Raw genomic sequence first — 24,258 nt, 5'->3', positions numbered from 1 at the left:
GGTCGGCCGCCGTCGTTGCCCAGGTCTCGGCCCGTAGACCATGGCCGGCAGGACGGTGCTGTTGAATAGGGCGGCCCTGATGTCCGGGTCGATGGCTCTGTTGGTGGCCGTCTCGGCAATTGAGCCAAAGCTGACCCAGGCGGCTCGGCGTCGTCGTGCCAGTTCTCGACCGATCTTGTGGTCGGTAGTCAGCTCCTGGCCCAAGTAGATGTATCTATCGACTTGCTGGAGCTGGTGCTGGCCGACATGAAGGGTAGTGTCGGCCACCTGGTCGTTGCGCATCCACTTGGTTTTGGCCAGATTGATTTTGAGGCCGCACCGAGCACCAGCCTGGTTCAGCTGGTCGAGCCGCTGCTGTACATCGACTGCCGAGCAGCCTATCAGCACGATGTCGTCGGCAAAGCGCAGGTGATTGAGCCAGCGGCCGTTGATCTTGATGCCGACCTCGTCCCAGTTGAGCTGCCGGAAAATTTGCTCGAGGCAGGCGGTGAAAAGCTTGGGCGAGATGGTGTCGCCCTGCTTGACCCCGCGGCCGACCTCGATGTTAAGCGGCCGGTCGAACAGGGTGATGGTAGTGGCGCAGTTGCTGTTCAGCTCCTGCAGCAGGGCCACATGCTCGTCCCCGATGCCTTGTTGTTGGAGGGCGAGCAGCACGGCATTGATCTCGACCGAGTCGAAGGCCTTCTCGTAGTCAACGAAGGCCAGGTCCAGCGGCATCTTATACTCTTATATAAGCGGCATCTTATATAGAAAACACTTAATTCATATTAATATGGCCAATTAATATGCATTATTTATGTTTATTTATTTTTCTACAATTATCTTGAATGATTTTCTTATGTGTTTATTTATTCCCCCTTAATATCTATATGTTATCTCACTGTGCTAGCCTTGCCTAAATCCCTTTTCTTGAATCAGTCGGCCCATTCTCCTCTGACCTCTAGCATCAACAAGGCATTTTCGCCCACAGGACTGCCGCATACTGGATGTTTTTCCCTTTTCACACCATTCTTTGTAAACCCTAGAAATGGTTGTGCGTGAAAATCCCAGTAACTGAGCAGATTGTGAAATACTCAGACCGGCCCGTCTGGCACCAACAACCATGCCACGCTCAAAATTGCTTAAATCACCTTTCTTTCCCATTCTGACATTCAGTTTGGAGTTCAGGAGATTGTCTTGACCAGGACCACACCCCTAAATGCATTGAAGCAACTGCCATGTGATTGGTTGATTAGATAATTGCATTAATGAGAAATTGAACAGGTGTTCCTAATAATCCTTTAGGTGAGTGTACTTTATAGTGGATATTATTGCTTGGACAGGAAGAACAAACTACATCAGAAGCTAAAGATGTGGAGTGGTGGTGGCGTAGTGGCTAAAGCACAGGGCTGTTAATCAGAAGGTTGCTGGTTCAAACCCCACAGCCACCACCATTGTGTCCTTGAGCAAGGCACTTAACTCCAGAGGGATTGTCCCTGTAATAAGTGTACTGTAAGTCCCTTTGGATAAAAGCATCTGCCAAATGCATAAATGTAAATGTAAAGATGTAAACAAAAGTCGTTAAATGACTCGTGTTCAGCTTCAGCATCATATAGTACAAAAAAATGCAAGTTTGTTTTTTAACATTCGAAACAATGTTTCCAAATGATTCCGAAAGAGAATGTTGATTTGAATTCTTATCTTCAATCACATCACCGCTCCCGAGGAAACCTGATGTAGGCGTGTACAGTTTGAAGTTATTTTGAACAGAAACTTTGTTCAGTGAGTTAAAGATTGACTCTGTGTTAACATGTCACATACTATTCTGGGAATCACAAAAGACTCTCACCTGGAAACCCAAATAAGTTGATTTGCCTCAGTTGATTGAGTAAACTCATTCCATCAATTGAACTGAGTAATGCCGTCTCCAAAACTTGTGTAAATACTGTATGTTTACATAACTTGATGATCATATAGAACGAATTTAAATATTTAAATGAAGGTAACTATAGAGACTCCGGAACTCCCCCTAGTGACCTTCCACTTTAGAACTGTTCATTTTGTTGCCCTAATAACACAGTTTGAACGATTTTCAAAAGAATCACTGATGATTTCTGTAAATCATCAAATACAAACGTCACAATTATGCTCCAAAACGCCATTTTTTACCTGTCGGTCAGCTTGCTTTGGCTGAATAATCCAATGTTGTGTCTTAGATGTCAAGAACAAAATATGCCATCCAACAGGAAAAGAATGCAAAACAAATCATCAGAAAAATATTTTCTTGATTATTGATGATATAATGATTACACATAATCACAAATGGGAGGATCACATCTTCTAATGACACTTAGCTAATGAAGCTTGTAGTCCACTCAGAGGCCGAGATATTTGATGAAATATTAAGGGGGGTGCTTGAACTGAACATTAAGGGGCTTTTCCATGTCACAGTACAACTCAACACGTCTCTGCTCGCTTTTTGGGGGTTTTCCACTGTGGATAGTTCCTGGTTCCTGGTACCTGGTACTTTTTTTAGTACCACCTCGGTCGAGGTTCCAAGCGAGCCGAGCAGATACTAAATGTGACGTCAAAACCCTGCAGATCACTGATTGGTCAGAGAGAATCGTCAATACCGGCGTCACTGGATTTGCGACACGCAACATCAACATGCTAGTTTTAAAGTTAGCAACAGCGATAACAATATAATTTGTTCACGTGACTTTCGAATTGTGAAAACAAATGGCTGTGCGCAAAACCACGCCGTGGTCAAGAAATGAGGTGCAGACGTTCCTCTCGTTAGCGACGACCGAAACGATAAAGTCTTTCAGGAAGTCACACACACACTCACACACACACTCTCACACACACACTCTCACACACACACACACACACTCTCTCACACACACACACGCACGTGCGCACACTCTCTCACACACACACATATACAGGCACGCACACTCTCTCACACACACACTCACACACACACACACGCATGCACACTCTCACACACACGCGCGCGCGCACACTCTCACACACACACACACATGCGCGCACACTCTCACACACACACACACATGCGCACACACTCTCACACACTCATACACACACATACACGCGCGCACACTCTCACACACACACTCTCACTCTCACTCTCACACACACACACACACAAACATACACTCACACGCACGAGCACACTCTCACATACACACACACACACACTCTTGAGCATAAATGTAGGGCAAAAGTCAGTTCAGGAATCCAGGCCACAAAATGACCCATTTGTAGTTTGACAGAAACCCAGTTGCCTCCACGTCTGAGACCGTCAATCTGCGCATCTTATTACGTGACTTGTTGAGCGCGTTACCGTGGAGACATAGCCCGTGTGGAGGCTTCACGCTATTCTCCGCGGCATCCACGCACAACTCACCACACGCTCCACCAAGAGCGAGAACCACATTATAGCGACCACGAGGAGGTTACCCCATGTGACTCTACCCTCCCTAGCAACCGGGCCAATTTGGTTGCTAAGGAGACCTGGCTGGAGTCACTCAGCACGCCCTGGATTCAAACTCACTCCAGGTGTGATAGTCAGAGTCAATACTTGCTGAGATACCCTTTGACCCCTATTATTTGAATGTATATTAATTTAATCAGTTTTTTTCCTATTAACAAAATGATCTAATAAGCGTGATATGTATTAATGTTTGGAAGTGTCATAAGTTGTCATTATAAACTGGTTATGAACTAACCTACTTTGAACTACCGTATTTCACGCCTAATTAAGTGATCATCAAATCTTTCTAGTTTCTTCAAAATCATCATTCTTCTCTCTTTTGTCATATCTGACAGAGCGTTACATAAACGGAGTCAGGCATCCGAGATTTGGAAGGTGCTGATATCCATGAACATCAACCGGAAAACTGGAGATTTCACCCCTTGACACCTTCCTCCGATTCCTGTGAAGACTCGCTGTGTCCCGAGTCTACCCGTGTATGTAACATTTAATTAAGGGTGTTTTATTTTATAAAATATATGAAATTATTTTTTGGAAATTTTTAGGAACATTTTAGAAACCTTAATGGTCCGAAAAAGGCTTTAACTTCACTATGCATTTGATTTTGGGGTGAAATATGACCTGGACATGTTTATGTTAGAGATGGCATCATTTTAGTGTCTGACTCTTACTGTGATCAACTGCAGGGGGCAGCAGAGACTATTAGTCCCATACAGGAGCCCAAATGTCAAGCGATGTAATCTGTCATACATCAGATGCACTGCCACCTTCACATGATTCCAGACCGGAGTGTTCGTCACACCCATTGAGTGCCAACCACCATCAGTCTGATGCCCCAGCTGGCAGAGACTCAAACCCCCTTAAGCCTTCAGCCGCTCAGTTCTGATCCACAGAATTTGCCAGTTCCCCCACCTGTTCCTGTTGGGATGGTGTCTGGTGTTCCTTCTGAAAGCGTGCCATCGGTTTCAGTATTCTAGATGCTTCCACTAACACCAAGCTCAGTGATTTCTATCCCTCCTCTATGCCCAACAGTCCAGTCATGCTGATTCTGCCTGAACCATCAGCCCCGAAACAAACACTCATGTGGTTTGACGTTTACTGCGATCAATCCCGCTCCAGACTGCAACTTACCCATGAACAGGACCTTCTCTGAAGCGGTGCCATCATCATGAGTCCGTGACTACGTCTGGAAAAACCTGTTTCAGAAGCTCCCACCAGAGAACTCGTACAGGTAGAGAGGATGCTTCTCCTACACGTCCTTTTTAAAGGAATACATCACCCAAAAAATACAAATTCTGTCTTCATTTACTCCCCCTCATGTTGTTCCAAACCTGCGTGAAGTTCTTTTCTTTTTCTTTTGTGAAACACAAAATGAAAGGTTGAGCAGAATGTTGAAGCTGCTCTTTTCCATACAATGAAAGTGAATGGTGACAAGGAGCAGTCAAGCTCCAAAAACCCCAACAACACAAAACAAATATAATGAAAGTCCATTCAACTTGTGCGCTTTATTCCAAGTTTTCTGATGCCATGTGTTAACTTTGTGTGAGGATACAAGATTAATTTAATAACCGTACGCTGCACTTATCCAATTTTGTGAGAGAGCTTATTCTAAGCGCTAGCCAATTAGGCAGTTATTAGCCAAAGTCTTAAAACGGTCATAACATTAGTGGATTAATCAGCCCTGATGATAGTCAATTTTGACCCGGGCATCAATTGTGTCTTTACACATGATATTATGAAGATGTTTTTGTACATTTATGAATTAGATTTTTACTTATAAACACTTACATTTAACCTCTTTCCTGTAGAGTATACACACACATACTGTAGTCACACACAGACATACTGTAGTCACACACACACACTCACATACTGTACAGTCACACACACACACAGTACAGTCACACACACATACATAGTCTCACACACACACACACACACATACTGTACAGTCACACACACACACACTGTACAGTCACACACACACACACACACACACACTGTATAGTCACTCACACACACACACACTGTATAGTCACTCACACACACACACACATACTGTACAGTCACACACACAGTCTCACACACACATACTGTACAGTCACTCACACACATACATAGTCTCACACACATACACTGTACAGTCACACACACACACATACAGTCTCACACACACGCTGTACAGTCACACACACACATACTGTACAGTCTCACACACACACACTGTACAGTCTCACACTCACACACATACCGTACAGTCTCACACTCACACCGTACAGTCACTCACACACATACAGTCTCACACACACACACACTGTTAAGTCACACACACACACACACACAGTGTACAGTCACACACACTGTAAAGTCACACACACACACACTGTACAGTTACACACACAAACTGTACAGTTACACACACACACACAAAATTGTTCATATTTTTACTCTGCATTCATCTGATGATTCAGCTCACAGTAACTCACACATCAACATTCAACACTTCATGAGAGTAAATAGATTTAACATAAAAATATAGTAAATAAATATTAATGTTGAATATTTTGTACAGTTGATTTGATGAAGCTTAGTAGAAAATTAATATAATAATTCTCTCATTAGATGTATATATAAATTGTATATTATGTTATATTTAGATAAGATTTCCCAGAAATATTGATAATAAAGAGGTCTTCACATGTATCACACTGGTTCTGCTGGAGTTCATGTATATTTTGAAATGTCAAAGAATTTCTACATTTAATAATTTCTAAACAATTGCATATTAATAACTTTTATATTTGTCAGTTAACAGGCCAAAAATATCAGTCTTTTTACATTGTAACAGTTACAAACTTATTAATGACATATAAAATAGATTTAGAAGAAATCCATCGTGTTATGAATTATTTATTAGCAATTCAAAATTGACCCGTGAATGCAAAATGTGCATGCAGATCCTGAACGCAACAGGTGGGTTAACAATAATGCATTTTTACCATATAAGTGATTCAAATTGTACCACAGAAGCTCAAAGGACAATGACTCGACAGATCACTTAAATACCATTTTATTGACATCACAACTTTGTTAAGAAGATGCAAATGCTGTATATGGCAAACAGTCTGTACAGTAGTTTGTGCCCTGACATTGAATGATGGAACAAACAAACATAACATGTAAAATTACTTTTCCATCTTCCAGTTTTTGTGTTTTGACAAATTATTTTCAGTGGTTTGGGGCTAGAAACCACGACTTGACTACGGACCTTGCAGCAAATTAGTAACCGCTACATCACAGATCTCTCAACGGAGCATCTCGCAACAACCAGCATCACATGCTCAAACCATCTTCAACACTTTCTCAGACATACTTACAGGACATAACACATTTATGCAATCGTGAAAGAATGCATTCGATATCTTACAACAAGGTTGTGTGCTCAATCGCAACGCAAATGCGCATTTCTCGGACTCGCCACAGGGGGCGCCATAGCAGCGCAAGCATTAACAGTTATTCCAAAACAAGTCTAGCCCAACATTTGTTTCTCCGAAATATATATAGGAAGAAATTAAGTTTGGTTGCGAACAACAGTTCATGTTGACTTTAAAGTTAATTACTAGCAACCTGAATAATAGCCTATCTGGTTTAACCGCAGATATTTATAAGTTTAAATAGTTTTTAACTATAACACTGATGTTTGTTACCACAATAGCACAAGAGGACCACACGCTTGCAATGCGTTATACATACAAGTAAATAGTATGTTTCAGGCCCATGAGAAATTTGGCTCAAGTACATTATTTCTATTGCATTGTCCACAAAATCGAAAATAATCGTATTATTGAGCCGATTCAAATGATCTCTAACATCATCATTATCCAGTCTAAACGTACATAATCGTTCATAATATGAATCACAAAAACAAGTGCAAATTTCTTGCAAAGCATCTGATGATATCATGAAACTAGACTTCAGGTTTAATAAATAACTTTTCCCTGTTGGGTACATGATTGACTTTAATAACAGGAAACAAAATATGCAATGTGTATATATTTATACAACTGACTTAAATACAATTTATTATATTTGTCTATTTGCAGTATATCTACCAGTTCTAATGAATATTCAGTTGTTATGGTCAATAACACTCTATTAAATCCAACAGCAGAAGCTTCCAAATGTTCTTAAGCACTTAAGTAGAGGTAGATCGATATATATCGGTTTTACAGGTTAATCGCTGCCGATAGTTTTTTTGTACCCCATGTGTACATTTGATAATTACGTTCTTTAAACGTGAGGGCATGCAAAGACAATTTTGACTTTGATGAAAGGAAATGTCGAAACGGTCCCTTTGACGAGGGGAAGCCTCCCCATCGACGAGGGGATGCGTCCCCTTTGACTAGAGGAAGCGTCCCCTTTGACTAGAGGAAGCGCCCCCTTTGACGAGGGGTAGCGTCCCCTTTGACTAGAGGAAGCGCCCCCTTTGACGAGGGGTAGCGTCCCCTTTGACTAGAGGAAGCGCCCCTTTGACTAGAGGAAGCGTCCCCTTTGACGAGAGGAAGCGTCCCCTTTGACGAGAGGAAGCGCCCCCTTTGACTAGAGGAAGCGTCCCCTTTGACTAGAGGAAGCGTCCCCTTTGACTAGAGGAAGCGTCCCCTTTGACTAGAGGAAGCGTCCCTTTGGCGAGGAAGCGTCCCTTTGGCGAGAAGCGCCCCTTTGGCGAGGGTAGCGTCCCCTTTGACTAGAGGAAGCGTCCCTTTGACTAGAGGAAGCGTCCCCTTTGACGAGGGGAAGCGTCCCCTTTGACTAAAGGAAGCGTCCCCTTTGACTAAAGGAAGCGTCCCCTTTGACTAGAGGAAGCGTCCCCTTTGACGAGAGGAAGCGTCCCCTTTGGCGAGAGGCGTCCCCTTGACGAGAAGCGCCCCTTTGGCGAGGGTAGCGTCCCCTTGACTAGAGAAGCGTCCTTTGACTAAAGGAAGCGTCCCCTTTGACTAGAGGAAGCGTCCCCTTTGACTAGATGAAGCGTCCCCTTTGACGAGGGGTAGCGTCCCCTTTGACTAGAGGAAATGTCCCCTTTGACTTGAGGGGTAGCGTCCCCTTTGACGAGAGGAAGCGTCCCCTTTGACGAGAGGAAGCGTCCCCTTTGACGAGAGGAAGCGTCCCATTTGACGAGAGGAAGCGTCCCCTTTGACGAGAGGAAGCGTCCCATTTGACGAGGGAAGCATCCCCTGTGACATCCCTCATCACCACATACATCATCAATTTAGTAAATCTGTCTACGTCATTTCAAAATAGGAGTCCTTGTGTTAAAAGTTCCATGTTATGAACCCAATCTTCTTTTTTTCTGAATCAATTTTAAAAACTATCGGCCGATAAAACAGTTATCCTACTTTTCCACCACCTTAGTTATCAGTATCGGCAAAATCAACTATTGTTCGACCTCTACTTAAAAATCACCCGTTACAAAATAATATTAATAACGGTAATAAAACCCAAGTTGATTTATTTTAAGCTGGCGTAGATATAGATGTCTTGGACATGCTTGATTGCAGACAACATGGTACCAAAGAGAAGTTTTTCATCCTTGTGTCCAAAGTGACACCACAATTATGAATCTCATTCCTGGATAGAGGAAAAACAATTCAATTGAAAAATAAATAAATAAATATGGAGATAACAGGCACACCAAGACATAGGCATTCACTCTCCATACCAGTCGCATTCAGTGATGGTGTAGAAGACGGGCGGTTTGTGTTCATCTGTATTAGTGAATGTGGCCCCTGCATCGCTGAACAGGAGCCAGTCTCCCACAGTGAGTTCTGGAAGCAAACATCTCTCCAGCACCTGATCCAGATCATCATCCAACGGCCCCCACAGACTGCTGGAGAACAGCGGCTCTTCTGCTGCCACCTCCTGAGAACACACCACATTACAGTGTCATAAGTTCATTGGGATTCCTACAGCATGAGATTTTCTGAGAGACACTGGGATAAAATTACCTTGTGCGGTGACGGCACCGGTATAGAATCTTCATACAACAACTTTTTGGCAAAAGACCCATAAACACCCTCATTCACGTAGTAGAGAAACTCTGGCTCATCGTTTGCTGACAGTGCATCTGAAAAAACAAACAAACATGACATTAAAGTATCTGTTTACATGGCAATAACGGCACTTGAATTAGGGCTGTCAAATGAAAATATCGAATACTCGTCGAATTTAAGAAGGAAAGTGTGCCAAGAACTGACGACGAGTTCAGATTGATCGCATTTCTTGCGCTAAAAAAGGCTACACAGCACAACAAACACAGTTTAACAGAAAGCAGGTGTCTAAATATGCATTTAAAGTTCTTTTTTAATAGACACATCATCTAAAAGATCCTCTCGTTCGGTTCCAGTCTGTTGCGTTTCATCAGATTGAACAGCCCCTGGCCTGTGCTCATAGTCTGAGCCGCTTCACCACCGAAGTTCAGCCGGATACCACTGCTATATTTGAATAGTGCTACCCTATATACAACTGTACTGAATAAAAAACAATGTGGTATTTAGCCGTTATTATGAAGCTTGAGTCTGAGGTTGTATACAGTGGCATCAGTGCAAGTGTAACACCATGTGAACTGTCTTCCCCCCCCCTTACTTAACTTTTGACTTAACATTTGAGAATATGGACCGACTAAAACTTTTTTCTTAAAATTGGCACTTTTAACACGGTTGATTGAAATTAAAGTCTCGTTTAAACACTTTTAATACCAGCACTTTTTTTTTGTCTTTTGACATATTTAAATTTTTTTCAAATAAAATGACTGACTCATTTGTATTGCTAAAGCTAATTTCATAGCTAACATTTGATTTTTCCTAAATACACACAATTAAATAATATGTTCACACTTTTTGCATAATTTGTCAAAATTACAGCTTGATTGTAAATGACGGCTAAGTAGAAGAAACAACATTTTATTGAAAACAATCACGCTTAAAACAAACATATGAGATTCTCATTTTTGTTTTTAACCCTTTAAGCTCTGAGAGTGTTTTTAAAGATTACCTGTTTCAGTGGCATACCTAAAATTAAATCTTATTAAAAACAATAAATAAATAAAAAATTACAAGGAATGTCAAGTGTTTGGTATATATATATATATTTTTTTTTGGTTGCTCCAAAATACTGCTTTTGTTTTGTTCCCAATCATGTCAACTGTAACTGAGTAATATTTTGTGTTGATACGACAAAACAATCAAAAGTTATAACATTACAAAATAATTTATCATAGTGTCCAAAAACATCTCCATCTCCAAAAGCCTCTCCAATAGGGCTGCAAAAAATGATTATTTTGATAAGCGATTAATCTACCGATTATTGCAACTATTAATCGTGAGCTCTTAACCAATTATTAATAAAGTTATTAGCTTGTGCCTGACTTAAAAGGTTGTATTAAATGTTCTTACTAACAATACAGAGGACAAAAATCATCTTTTAAAAATACCTCGAAATGACGTTCACCGAATTAAAGGGGGAAAACTACTTGATTATTGTTTAACTAATTAACTGTGATCTGTGTAATACTTCGTCTCCTCAGTCAGGCGTGAACTGCAGATCCTGTATATAGATCTTTATTAATTACCTTTTAATGAACTGATTTTCTCAACAATAATGCAAGTAGGTAATTAATAGAGAACTATATACAGGCTATTGATAGTGTACTGAATGTTTGTTGAAACACTGTTTACTAGCTATAGCAAGTCAGTCGATAAGCTGTTATTTTGCTGCTGTTATACAGGCTATTGATAGTCTACTGCATGTTTGTTGAAACACTGTTTACTAGCTATAGCAAGTCAGTCGATAAGCTGTTATTTTGCTGCTGTTATACAGGCTATTGTTAGGCTACTGCATGTTTGTTGAAACACTGTTTACTAGCTATAGCAAGTCAGTCGATAAGCTGTTATTTTCCTGCTGTTATACAGGCTATTGATAGTCAACTGAACGTTTGTTGAAACACTGTTTACTAGCTATAGCAAGTCAGCCGATAAGCTGTTATTTTGCTGCTGTTATACTGGCTATTGATAGTCTACTGCATGTTTGTTGAAACACTGTTTACTAGCTATAGCAAGTCAGTCGATAAGCTGTTATTTTGCTGCTGTTATACAGGCTATTGTTAGGCTACTGCATGTTTGTTGAAACACTGTTTACTAGCTATAGCAAGTCAGTCGATAAGCTGTTATTTTCCTGCTGTTATACAGGCTATTGATAGTCAACTGAACGTTTGTTGAAACACTGTTTACTAGCTATAGCAAGTCAGCCGATAAGCTGTTATTTTGCTGCTGTTATACTGGCTATTGATAGTCTACTGCATGTTTGTTGAAACACTGTTTACTAGCTATAGCAAGTCAGTCGATAAGCTGTTATTTTGCTACTGTTATACATGCTATTGTTAGTCTACTGCATGTTTGTTGAAACACTGTTTACTAGCTATAGCAAGTCAGTCGATAAGCTGTTATTTTCCTGCTGTTATACAGGCTATTGATAGTCAACTGAACGTTTGTTGAAACACTGTTTACTAGCTATAGCAAGTCAGTCGATAAGCTGTTATTTTGCTGCTGTTATACAGGCTATTGATAGTCTACTGCATGTTTGTTGAAACACTGTTTACTAGCTATAGCAAGTCAGTCGATAAGCTGTTATTTTGCTGCTGTTATACAGGCTATTGTTAGGCTACTGCATGTTTGTTGAAACACTGTTTACTAGCTATAGCAAGTCAGTCGATAAGCTGTTATTTTCCTGCTGTTATACAGGCTATTGATAGTCAACTGAACGTTTGTTGAAACACTGTTTACTAGCTACAGCAAGTCGGTCGATAAGTCAATAATAGTCCGTTAAATATCTACTTGGGACCATCAAAATAAAGTGTTACCAAATTGGCTTTTTTGTCCTGGTGTTGCTTGCTTTAGACATAACTGACTATATTTTTATCAGTCAAGACAGGCATTTTGAAATGTATTTGACCATCACACAGGCATGTATCCGCATTATCGTGAGTGCTCTCACAACACACACGCAAACCAAGAGAAGCTATCTGTCAGACATTGGGCGAGTTTCTGAATAGCAGGATGACATGGGAAGAGTCATTTATATTCACGAGGAAAGCGATACCTAAACGGACGATTTAGAAATATCAGGAAAGCGCTACCTGATTGGTCGGAGAAATTATAGCCCTACCTATTAACTTATCTGTAACCAATCAGGAAGAGCTTTTCTTATAAATATGAATGAGTTTTCTCCTGCCATCCTACGTTTTTGGAAATCCACCTGCATGGGAGCCGAACTGGGGAAATAAAAGTTATCTTTAACCCTTTCCCCGCCAAAACACGGAATTTTCCGGGTATCCGTGTTTTAGGTGGTATACGGTAAGGAAGACCCGCACGCATGTTTTGAAAGAGTACGCAACTCTTTGATCAAAGAAACAGACTGCGATCGTCTCAAACGTGAAGTGGAACACAATACTAATACGAAAGCACTTGTTTGATAAAAATGCCTTTTTCTCAGCTTTTTGTCCAAAATGTTGTTTTTGACAAAACCTACCTCTGTTCAAGTGGCAATAAAAAAAAGAACAAATGAAGATAAAATAAAATCTTTTTTTTTGCCTAAAAGCAGAGGCTCAGATCTTTATTTTGATATATAGCATCTTCATATATTCATGGAAGAAAATATTCTGCTGGCCATTAAAGTTTAGCGAAAATCGTCAAAAACCCTGGCGGTGGCTGGCAACTTTTTTTTAAAAACGCTGGCGGGGAAAGAGTTAAGAATTTCGTTATTTGAGGAGTTTCTCTCTCTAATAACTTCGACATTTGACATGTTTATGAGATTGACCGGTGGTTGTCTTGCGATTGACATAATGAGCACCCCTGCAATAGACTTTCATATACTACAATTTTGCGACATTATGCCACAAATGCAAATTATTTTGCTTAACTTGAATTAAACCCAGAATTTTCCTTTAATTATTAAATAACATGAGCAGGCTGAATCCTACTCACTGTGTGGTTGGCTAATGAAATCCCGCCTCATTGCTTTCTTTGCGATTATATTCACGGCCAGCGTGAAAGCCGCAGACACATAATAAGCTCCAGGTTCAGCGATGATTGACACACCAGTCGAGAGAGGGAAATACATGTCCAGCATAGGCTTCAGAGTTCTGTTAACCTGCAAAAAAAAACAACAAGACTAGAAACTTTATGAAAAAATATTAATAACACCACCAGCCACGTTTGTAGACAAATATATATTATACCTATGTGTAATTTGAAATGTAGAAACATGCAAAAAACAGTAATAATTAACTTTTAGTGTAGCAAAATAATAAATCCTCTAGATTTCACCTTTTTTAACTGTGCTTCACTTCCATCAAATCCTCCTCCGATGTCCAGAATATTCATTTCAAACCCGAGTTCCTCCTAAAATTAAATTAATTTATAACACGTATTACAACCCTGTCGGAAAAGTAATCCCTGTGGTTAATAAATACTGATGCAGAAAGCAGCGAATATGGCATTTAGATAATAAAAAGATTCTCTCAGGACTCAGTAGGGAAGCTCACCCCCATATCAAAGACACAGCGAGCATCAGATACAGCACGAGAGAACGATTGAGTGTCCTGACAACAGCTGGGAATGTTGAATCTGTGTGGGTACAACATGCAATTAAATACGCACTCTGAACGGTGGGAGATTAATTTGTGCACATGTCCATTTTCATTAAATAGTCAAACTCACTTGACTCCTGTAACGTGCATATTGAGCTCGTTGGCACACTTGAGCAGATGTCTGCAGTCCTTTAGTGTGGAGCCGAAGGGTATGACCGTCTCCTCTCTTTCACAACAGATCTCTGATGTCAACAACAGTAACACTCTATTGCAGGAAGTAAAGTTAAAGGATCAGTGTAAAACCCAAACAAGATGTCACAATTAGCAGAGACAGACCATACAACTCACTTTGCTTTAGGATGGCAGCGTGCGATCTTTCTCAGCTCTGCCTCATTGTCACACAGCATCAGGGGGATGTTGTGTTTGGCAGCGTGTTTGATATGGGAGAGCTGCTTACACATGCCACCAAGAATGATGTCCTGAGATGGGACGCCAAAACCCTTCACTAAATCCAGGTCGTGCTGACATAGAAGGTAATAATAGCAGCAAAAGCATAAAGTATAGAACTTATTTTAGCATACTCAGCGTTTTAAAGGGACAGTTCAACCTATAAAGATAATTCTGTCAACATTTTACTTCAAATGTTTTTTTTTTCATGGAACACAAAAGGAGAATTTTTAAAGAATCTTTTCTTTGCAAGAAGAGCTCATAGTGCTGGTCACTAGAGGTCGACTGATAGTTGATTTTGCAGATACTGATAACTAAGGTGGTGGAAACTATTGACCAATATTTAAGTCTTTCCAAACTATGACGGGCACAGACTTAAGAGGCGACAAGAGTCTAAAATGAATAAAATCCCAGATGTAGTTTTATGCAGCCTGAAACTGAACTTTTGGTCAGATTTTAGGAGTGAATGCACTTAACTGCATAGAGAGCTATAGGATGCTCCCTAATTAGTGAATGACTTAACCTCCAGTGTGCTGTCTGTCTGCACTGGTCTCAGAACAGTTATAGAGAGCTATAGGATGCTCCCCCGTCTGCACTGGTCTCAGAACAGTTATAGGAGAGCTATAGGATGCTCCCTTGCTCCCTATTTAGTGCATTACTTAACCTCCAGTGTGCTGTCTGTCTGCACTGGTCTCAGAACAGTTATAGGAGAGCTATAGGATGCTCCCTTGCTCCCTATATAGTGCGGGACTTAACCTCCAGTGTGCTGTCTGTCTGCACTGGTCTCAGAACAGTTATAGGAGAGCTATAGGATGCTCCCTTGCTCCCTAATTAGTGAATGACTTAACCTCCAGTGTGCTGTCTGTCTGCACTGGTGTCAGAAAAGTTTGAAATGCACCTTAATTTCATCCTAACTCCATATAAAGCCTCCACAGACACCAGTGTTTTTGGATGCATCCATTAATTCTCAATGTATAGTATATATAGGATATTTTAAAAGACAAAATGTGCTGAAGTACACATTAGCGTACATTGCGTTTAGCAGCATGGTGTTTCACGAGTAATCACTTACATTTTAAAATGGCATATTGGATGAAACTAGAGAAAGACATCATTAGGTTTCTTAACAGACTGTCTTATCGGTTTATCAGCCAGTTTAAACTAACTTAAATTATGCGTTGCATATAGTGAAGCCAAAATACAACGTCCCTATATGTGTATGTGGGGGTTACACAAGTTTAACAACAAAAACGCAAACTATCAGCACCGATTAATCAGTAAAACATATACTGGACACTACCAAAAAAATCATTATAATAAGTAGTCCATGCAACTTCTGCACCCCTGAAGCCTTTCATATTCAACAGAAAGAAAAACCACCATATGGGAAAAATTAGGGATGAATAAATAAAGACATCATTTTAATTTTTGAAAAAAAAAAAACCTTTTCTCCCAATTTGGAATGCCAAAATCCCACTACTTGGTAGGTGCTTGTGGTGGCGCGGTTACTCGCCTCAATCCGGGTGGCGGAGGACAAGTCTCAGTTGCCTCCGCTTCCGAGACCGCCAATCCGCGCATGTTATCACGTGACTCGTTGTGCATGACACCAGAGGGAGGGGTAGGTAGAATGGGGGCGTGTTTGCGCAGATACAGAGAGAGAGTGGGGCGAGTTTGTGCACAGATACAGAAGGAGAGTTGGGGCGGGGTTGAGAGATTGGGGGCGGGGTTGGGAGATTGGGGGCGAGGTTGGGAGAGTGGAAAGATGCAAACAATGGCACAGCTTTACGGAACAAACGGGCAACATCAAACTATATTGATATAAGTGGTATTGTCTCATCCTATATCTCGTTTGAAAATATATCGATATACCTCAAGTCAATATACCGCCCAGCCCTACACTATTCCTTTAAATATGAAATGTGAAGTACAGACTACAGGGATGAAACATACTCCATATTCACCTTGTTTGAGCAAACAAATCCAGTTCCAAGAGCAGCCAGGATTTCAACAACCACTGGGCTGCTGTTGCACTTGACTGTGTAGAAAGGCCGAAACTGCTCCATTTGAGTCTTCCAGCGAACTTGTTGCCACACAATCACACCAAGATCAGCTACAAAAAACGCACTTTTCTGTGCCTAACAAAGAAGAATGGACAACGTGTTTTGGTACAGAGAGAAAAGGGCATAATAAATGACAAATACACCACAGAAAGCCCTTGGCACACTTACAAGAGTTTGTTCTTGGATGTGTTTATCAATGACATCACAGAGAGCTGTGCTTCCTTCTAGCAGCTCAACCGAACAGTGCAGTTCATCCAGAGATTCCTTCATACTCATCAGTAATCCGATGTTCTGACGACATAAAGCAGGTCACCTATTTAGAAGAACCCTCAGAGCTCTTGAGTCCTAGTGATATCCACTGCAAACACACAAGAGAATTTACAGTAAAATCTATTTTTAATCTATATTAAACAGGGCTCGGACATATCGCTTAATATTTTTCAGCCTTTGACAACATTTACTGGACATTTAAATATTTATGTGCAATAAATGGGTTACAAGAATGTTTTTTTTATCAGAAGAACCATAATGTCAACCAAAAAAATACAAATTTGGAATTCCCAAGTCATTGTGGTGGCGTAGTGACTCGCCCCAATCCGGGTGGTGGAGGACGAATCTCTGTTGCCTGAGACGTCAATCTGCGCATATTATCACGTGGCTTGTTGAGCACGTTACCGTGAAGGCATAGCATGTGTAGGCTCACGCTATTCTCCGCGGCATCCATGCACAACTCACCATACGCCTCACCGAGAGCGAGAACCACATTATAGTGACCACGAGGAGGTTACCCCATGTGACTCTACCCTCCCTAGCAACACGCCCTGGATTTGATAGTGTGATAGTCAGCGTCTTTGCTCGCTGAGCAATCATACACGATCATCACATGCATGATGCAGTTTTTTTTTTTTACATAATTGCAATTAATATATAAGGTATGTAGTTGCATTTCATGTTTGTAATGAATAGGATTTATCTGTATCTCACACGAAACCAGAACACAAACTATTGCAAGGACACACAAAACGAATTGCGAGGGAAGGCAAACCACTGCGAGGGCACGCAAAACTATTTGGGAGGGAACGTAAAACTACTGCGAGGGAACGCAAAACTATGGCGAGGGAATGCAAAACTACTGCGAGGGAACGCAAAACTACTGCGAGGGAACGCAAAACTACTGCGAGGGAACGGAAAACTACTGCGAGGGAACGCAGAACTACTGCGAGGGAACGCAGAACTACGGCGAGGGAACGAAACACTATGACGAGGGAACGAAACACTATGACGAGGGAACGCAAAACTACTGCGAGGGCACGCAAAAATATGGCGAATGAATGCTAAACTACTGCGAGGTCACGCAAAACTACGGCGAGGGAACGCCAAACTATGGTGAGGGAACGCCAAACTACTGCGAGGGAACGAAACACTATGGCGAGGGAACGCAAAACTACTGCGAGGGAATGAAACACTATGGCGAGGGTACGCAAAACTATGGCGAGGGAACACAAAACTACTGCGAGGGAACGAAACACTATGGCGAGGGAACGAAACACTATTGCGAGGGCACGCAAAAATATGGCGAAGGAACACAAAACTACTGCGAGGGAACGAAACACTATGGCGAGGGAACGCAAAACTACTGCGAGGGAATGAAACACTATGGCGAGGGAACGAAACACTATGGCGAGGGTACGCAAAACTATGGCGAGGGAATGCAAAACTATGGCGAGGGAACGCAAAACTACGGCGAGGGAACGCAAAACTATGGCGAGGGAACGAAACACTATTGCGAGGGCACGCAAAAATATGGCGAGGGAACACAAAACTACTGCGAGGGAACGAAACACTATGGCGAGGGAACGCAAAACTACTGCGAGGGAACAAAACACTATGACGAGGGAACGCAAAACTATTGCTGCCTTTTGCATGACATTGCATTACAGAGGAGATATTAAATGCGCTCACGGAACAGATGAGAGCAGACTTTGACACTAAACACTGTGGTGAGATTTAAATCACTTGTCAGAACGGACCACAGGCCATAACCGGACCGGACCATGTTTCTTGGCCTCAGTTCTGCTCCAGACATGAAGCAGCTGTTTGTTTAGACGCACGTATTCCATTTCTTCTTCTCTGTTAGTCTGATTATTGTTAGAGTCAATATAACAACACTAAGTTTTCAATTGTTTATATTTTAAATAGCCAATTGGGTCAGCAAATAATTAGTAACTTATATAATAAGAAGTTCTTCCTTATTCAGACATTTAAGCATCAATATGAACTTACAGGGACAGGTCAGCCGCTGACCTCTCCTGCTATCAGCTAGGATCCCAAGGGGGCTCAGCGTTGAAATTAAACTGCTCACGGTAGCTAGAAGCCCCTACGTTGTTTTCGTAGTTCACGCAAACCTGAAAGAGATATTAAATAGTAAATATAATGTACAAATATAGAAAACAACCCATCTAATGCAGAACACATTGGCATATTATATTTAAGTTAACAGTGCTAATAAAAAAACTGCTTTACTGTTTGGGAAAATGCTCGAAGATTTAAATAAACATAAAAATCCACAGGGCTTTTAATCAGAAGGTTGCTGGTTCGATCCCCACAGTCACCACCATTGTGTCCTTGAGTAAGGCACTTAACTCCAGGTTGCTCCGGGGGGATTGTCCCTGTAATAAGTGCACTGTAAGTCGCTTTGGATAAAAGCGTCTGCCAAATGCATAAATATAAATATACATAAATAAGACATCCAGAATTGAATGAGGCGCCAATTTCACAAGACTTTTATCCTTCAATATACCAAGTCTTACTTTAAATTATACTTTAACCACAATTTTGCACGCATAAAATTAGATTGAGCAGACAAAAAACATTTCTGCTTGCCCAAGATTATATTTTGAGCATGCAATGTGGGAGGAGAAAGCAAAATTTAAGAATTCTAAGCAAATTCATTTTCAAATACATTTTATGCAAGCGCAAAATTGATTTTCGTTTGCTCAAAATGAATGTAACTTTGCAAGAAGATACACTGCTTTACCAAACTGGGTTCACGCATGTTCAAATTAACTTTTTGTGCGCTCAAAATTTCACTTTACACATGCAGAACATTATAGTGCGCTTAAAATATCTTGCGCGTGCAGAAATTATTTGTGCACTCAAAATATCATCTCGTGCATGCAGAACATTTCTGTGCACTCACAATTTCATTTTACACGTGCAGAACACTTTAGTGCGCTCAAAATAGAATCTTGTGCATGCAGAATAACTTATTGTGCCCTCAAAATATCATCTTGCACGTGCGGAACATTTTTGTGCGCTCAAAATTTAATTTAGCGCGTAAAGAATTGTGGCACATATATAACTCCATACTAAAACGCCTTTCTAGATATTAGCACAAACTCTCTGGTTAATTAATAAAGCCGTAATGAAATAATTAGTATTGACTTACTGGCCTATATACCCGCAGATTGTGCGACAGACGCGATGAGGATTAAATTACAGACTAATTTAGTGCTAGTCATCAAGAAGATGCTAGCGATATTAAAGCCATACGTTATATACACAAGTACAACATTAAAACAATAAACCGTTTCAATCTTAAAGCAGACTGACATATAAAGAAAATAATACAACTTGAATATTTGCTTCACCCTTGAATCAAATTCACAACAACAGGCTAAAAGATAGCAGACACGCGTTAGCTTATCAAAGCCGATGCTACTTACACGAGAGAAATTGCGGACATTTGAGATAAACCGTCTTCTCTTTTTCGGCGGAATTTTTACAAAGTAATAAAAACACCGATATGAGAGATAACTGTAATGTTGTGATCCATACACGGAGCTGCGGACTGTGGAGACGGTTGAGGGCGTTTCGCTAGCTGAAGCTGTGAGTGTGAAGAATGATGTCGGTTGTGGAGGTGACGAGTGAAGGAGGTGGAGCGATTATTTAAATGATGTAGTGAACCGCATGAAGGGGCGGAGCTATCATTTGAATTCTGCAGCGAACGATTGAAGGGGGCGGGGATTTCTTTTACGTTATGAGGTGAAGGCTATTCATGTAATACAGTGAAGCGAGTTAAGGGGGCGGAATATGTTTAAAATATGCGGTGAAGATACTGATATTTCAATGCATTAAAGACTTCATTTATACACAAATGTTTAAAAAAAATAATAAGTGTATCTTTAATGTGTCAGTAACACTTCACTTAATTAATTTCTGTAATTAAATTACTTTTACATTGAAAAAGGTACAGTAAGGGGTTACTCTTAATTGTTCAGTCATTTTAATTACAGTTACTTCTGATGTAATTGTGTTAAATACTTTATAGAACAATTCTATCTAAAACAATAGTGAATTAAAAATCTAAATTGAACGTCTAATGTTAAAATGTACGTTTTCTAATTGAACGCTGCCCCTTTAAATTCTTTGGCCAGTTCATGAATAATTTATTTGATTTTATATGATTTATTTGAAAGAATTAAAAGAAAATTTTCATGTCTATCCTTGTATTTTTCATCTGGTCACGGTTGATAATGGTTTTAGAAAGTAATTAGTAATAAGTAATGCAATTACTTTTCAGCCAGAGTAATTAGTACAGTAATTAGATTACACTTGCAATTAGATTACACTGTACACTTTACAATGTGTCAAGATGTATTAATCCTCAACATATTTATTCGCTAATTTCACTGGTAAATGAACTAAATAAATTTGACTTAACTTTTCAAAGTTGGTGTTCCCAGCATGCACTGGTCTTGAATAATTAATGAGCTTGTAATAGCAAGTTCATCTACAACATTTTTATTGTTGATTTTGCTGTTTACGTTTGGTAACTTCTTATTTTGTGCAGTCTGAAGTTCATTTTCTTCTCATAAAATATATATATACGTTTATTCTAGAGCCATATATATCATTTCTGTAATTAAAAGTAACTGTATTTACATGTTTAACATAAATTTACTCATTAACATAAATCAATATTATGTCATGAAGTTAACTAGATTTTCTTAATTTTATATTATTAAGATTTACTTAGAAAAACTGTGTACAGAAACGTACAAAATAAAAATTAAGTAAATCTTACTAGTCATTTTTTAATATTCTGCTATGAGAATGTGAATTTGATACACCTTACCATCTAATTATCATTTTTAACTGCTAGCAACATAAATAGTTGCTTAATTGTTGGTAAAATGAGCATGATGGTGTTTCTAGTTATTTATAAGACCTATTGCACGAAATTGTGGTCTCTGCTACAAACTTCCTGTCAAAACACTGTCCATTTAGCACTTCGGTACTCTGATTCTGAAAAAAACATTGCCAAAAAACTGAATTTAATTGCAATCTGTGGGCCTATTATTGCCCTAAATGTCCTCTACACAGTATTCATGCTTTCTTCATATAAATCAAAGGTGCTGATGTAGCCTCACTGTCCTCTCTCATGAAAATGAGTCTAGTTTCCAAAAGTTACAGACACAGTTTGCAGAGGGCGGAGCCATGCCAGAAATTAATATTCATGAGCATTTTTACCTTTAAGAGTGCATTTGTGTTCTAATTATTTTTTAAATAATCTGGTGTGTCATCCATTTGTCAGATGTGTCAATTTAATCAATTCATTAAGAATTTTAATACTTCTTATATAAACAACTCATATTTAAAGCCGTAACTTGTATATCCAGGACTATAACGGAAGCATGTCAGATGTTACAAAGAATAAACAGAATCACTTATTGCAGGGGATTTTTATGCCGGCGTATTCTGAATTTTGGGGGCATTTTTGGCCCAAGCCCCCCTTCATTTCTGACCCTGGGGTGGAGTATTGACCTCTGAGACCTTCTCAAAGTCAGTCTATTTAAAGATCTTATTTACCACATTCTCTAGGGTAAATGATGAACATAATGACGATTTGAATGACTATTAATCTGCATATTAATTCATGTATTTAAGTGCAATAATGTTTTAAATACATGCTCAAATAAGTAAGGGATTATCAGAAAATTATGACTCTGACACAAAGTACATTAACACACTTATTACACCGTTATTACCAAATAAATAAATGGACATTTATACAGTTTAGTGCTATTGAAACATTATAATAACTGCAGAATGTCACCGTATACATTATAATGAATGATCATATCGTTTATCATTTAAACAGCATAACGAGTCCCCTCTTGCATTGCTGAAATAAGTGTATATCCCAAACGAACACACAACGTGTAACAGACTAAATAGGTCCTTTAAGAAGCAATAGATACATCTGGGTAGTCAATGTAAACATGTATGTGATGAAAACATGCTACAGATACAAATAGTTCCCTTTGCTGAGTCTTTAACCAACAGTACTTTCATCATGTCAAATGAGCTAATCGAGCTTCGCTAGGGTTTGTTTTCCTCACGTCAGTGATGCTTGGGCTTCTTGTCAGTGCAAGTTTGTCCCTCGGACCACACAAAAGCAGTTCCGAGTTTTGTGCCTGCTCCCTCCGGACCATAAATGAGCGTATGGCATTTAATCTAACATAACATCTAAAGCAGGAGTAAGCGATTGTGTTTGATAACCATTGTTCTAGGTATAATAGTAACCTGGCTCTGTATACTTGTTGAAGGCGAGACATGTGATTTGCCTGCCATATTCAATAACACCCCACTCGCAGCGAGCAACAGGAATTCCTATGCACATTTAGAAAATCATATTATCTAATGGAAGAAAACAAAGGCCATTTCAAATGTTACATCATTAAGGAATTGGAAAATGTCAATAATATTGGATCATATTGTCAAGCTTTTCACCCCAGGGTAGGAAAGTCTATTTCTACCTTAAAGGGACAGTTCACCCAAAAATGAAACTTCTCTCATCATTTACTCACCCTCATGCCATCCCAGATGTGTGTGTGACTTTCTTTCTTCTGCAGAACACAAATGAAGATTTTAACGCATGCACGGACGCGCGCGCAACACACACACACACACACACACAATGGGACCATTTCATTTAGATTTTATTGGTTTCATTTCACTTTTTACACTTGTTGTGTTCCCGGTCAAAAATGACCGGTCATTGGAAATTAATGGATTAGACTAAAAGAAATACAGAAACATGAAGTGTTCAGGAGCATCACAATCATTTAGATGAACACATACATGTGGATGTGTGTTTTATCAAAAACAGTCCTCAGACACACACACACACACACACACACACACACACACACATGTTGTGTTTCCATGTTTTATGGGGACTTTCCATAGACATAATGGTTTTTATACTGTACAAACTTTATATTCTATCCCCTAAACCTAACCCTACCCCTAAACCTAACCCTCACAGAAAACATTCTGCATTTTTAAATTTTCAAAAAACATAATTTAGTATGATTTATAAGCTGTTTTCCTCATGGGGACCAACAAAATGTCCCCACAAGGTCAAAAATTTCGGGTTTTACTATCCTTATGGGGACATTTGGTCCCCACAAAGTGATAAATACACGCTCACACACACACACTCACACAACACAAACACACAAACACACACACACACAATACAAACACACACTCACAACACAAACACACTCACACACACACACAAACACACACAACACAAACACACAACA

General features: G+C 39.9%; 1 protein-coding gene across 2 annotated transcripts; it reads right to left on the bottom strand.

Annotated features, from left to right (window-relative positions):
* Positions 1 to 8,467: 8,467 nt before the first annotated feature.
* Positions 8,468 to 20,550, bottom strand: azin1a (antizyme inhibitor 1a). 2 transcript variants are annotated; one of them, XM_052143719.1, is made up of 13 exons: positions 20,368 to 20,550; positions 19,166 to 19,311; positions 18,926 to 19,047; positions 16,811 to 17,000; positions 16,544 to 16,717; positions 14,484 to 14,656; positions 14,266 to 14,400; positions 14,091 to 14,172; positions 13,873 to 13,947; positions 13,531 to 13,696; positions 9,499 to 9,617; positions 9,213 to 9,412; positions 8,468 to 9,121 (listed from the first exon to the last, which is right to left on the bottom strand). In XM_052143719.1, exons 4-13 carry the CDS (start codon positions 16,916 to 16,918, stop codon positions 9,007 to 9,009), a joined length of 1,347 nt encoding a protein of 448 aa, XP_051999679.1. In that variant the 5' UTR covers positions 16,919 to 17,000; positions 18,926 to 19,047; positions 19,166 to 19,311; positions 20,368 to 20,550; the 3' UTR covers positions 8,468 to 9,006. The 2 variants fall into 2 exon arrangements, with proteins under 2 accessions (XP_051999679.1, XP_051999678.1); XM_052143718.1 differs by lacking the exon at positions 19,166 to 19,311.
* Positions 20,551 to 24,258: the final 3,708 nt, after the last annotated feature.

Source organism: Xyrauchen texanus, chromosome 15, assembly GCF_025860055.1.
Source record: "Xyrauchen texanus isolate HMW12.3.18 chromosome 15, RBS_HiC_50CHRs, whole genome shotgun sequence".
Taxonomy (NCBI): domain Eukaryota; kingdom Metazoa; phylum Chordata; class Actinopteri; order Cypriniformes; family Catostomidae; genus Xyrauchen; species Xyrauchen texanus.
Note: the sequence above shows the minus strand (reverse complement) of the source record. Positions and strands in the feature narration are given on the sequence as shown.

What these genes read in the sequence shown, in the direction of transcription:
- azin1a (XM_052143719.1), bottom strand. Translation starts at nt 16,918, where the DNA reads ATGAGTATGAAGGAATCTCTGGATGAACTGCACTGTTCGGTTGAGCTG. An exon ending in ATGCACGTTACAGGAGTCAA is followed by an intron (nt 14,173 to 14,265) that starts GTGAGTTTGACT and finishes GTACCCACACAG; the next exon opens with ATTCAACATTCCCAGCTGTT. An exon ending in ACCATCACTGAATGCGACTG is followed by an intron (nt 9,122 to 9,212) that starts GTATGGAGAGTG and finishes TCCTCTATCCAG; the next exon opens with GAATGAGATTCATAATTGTG.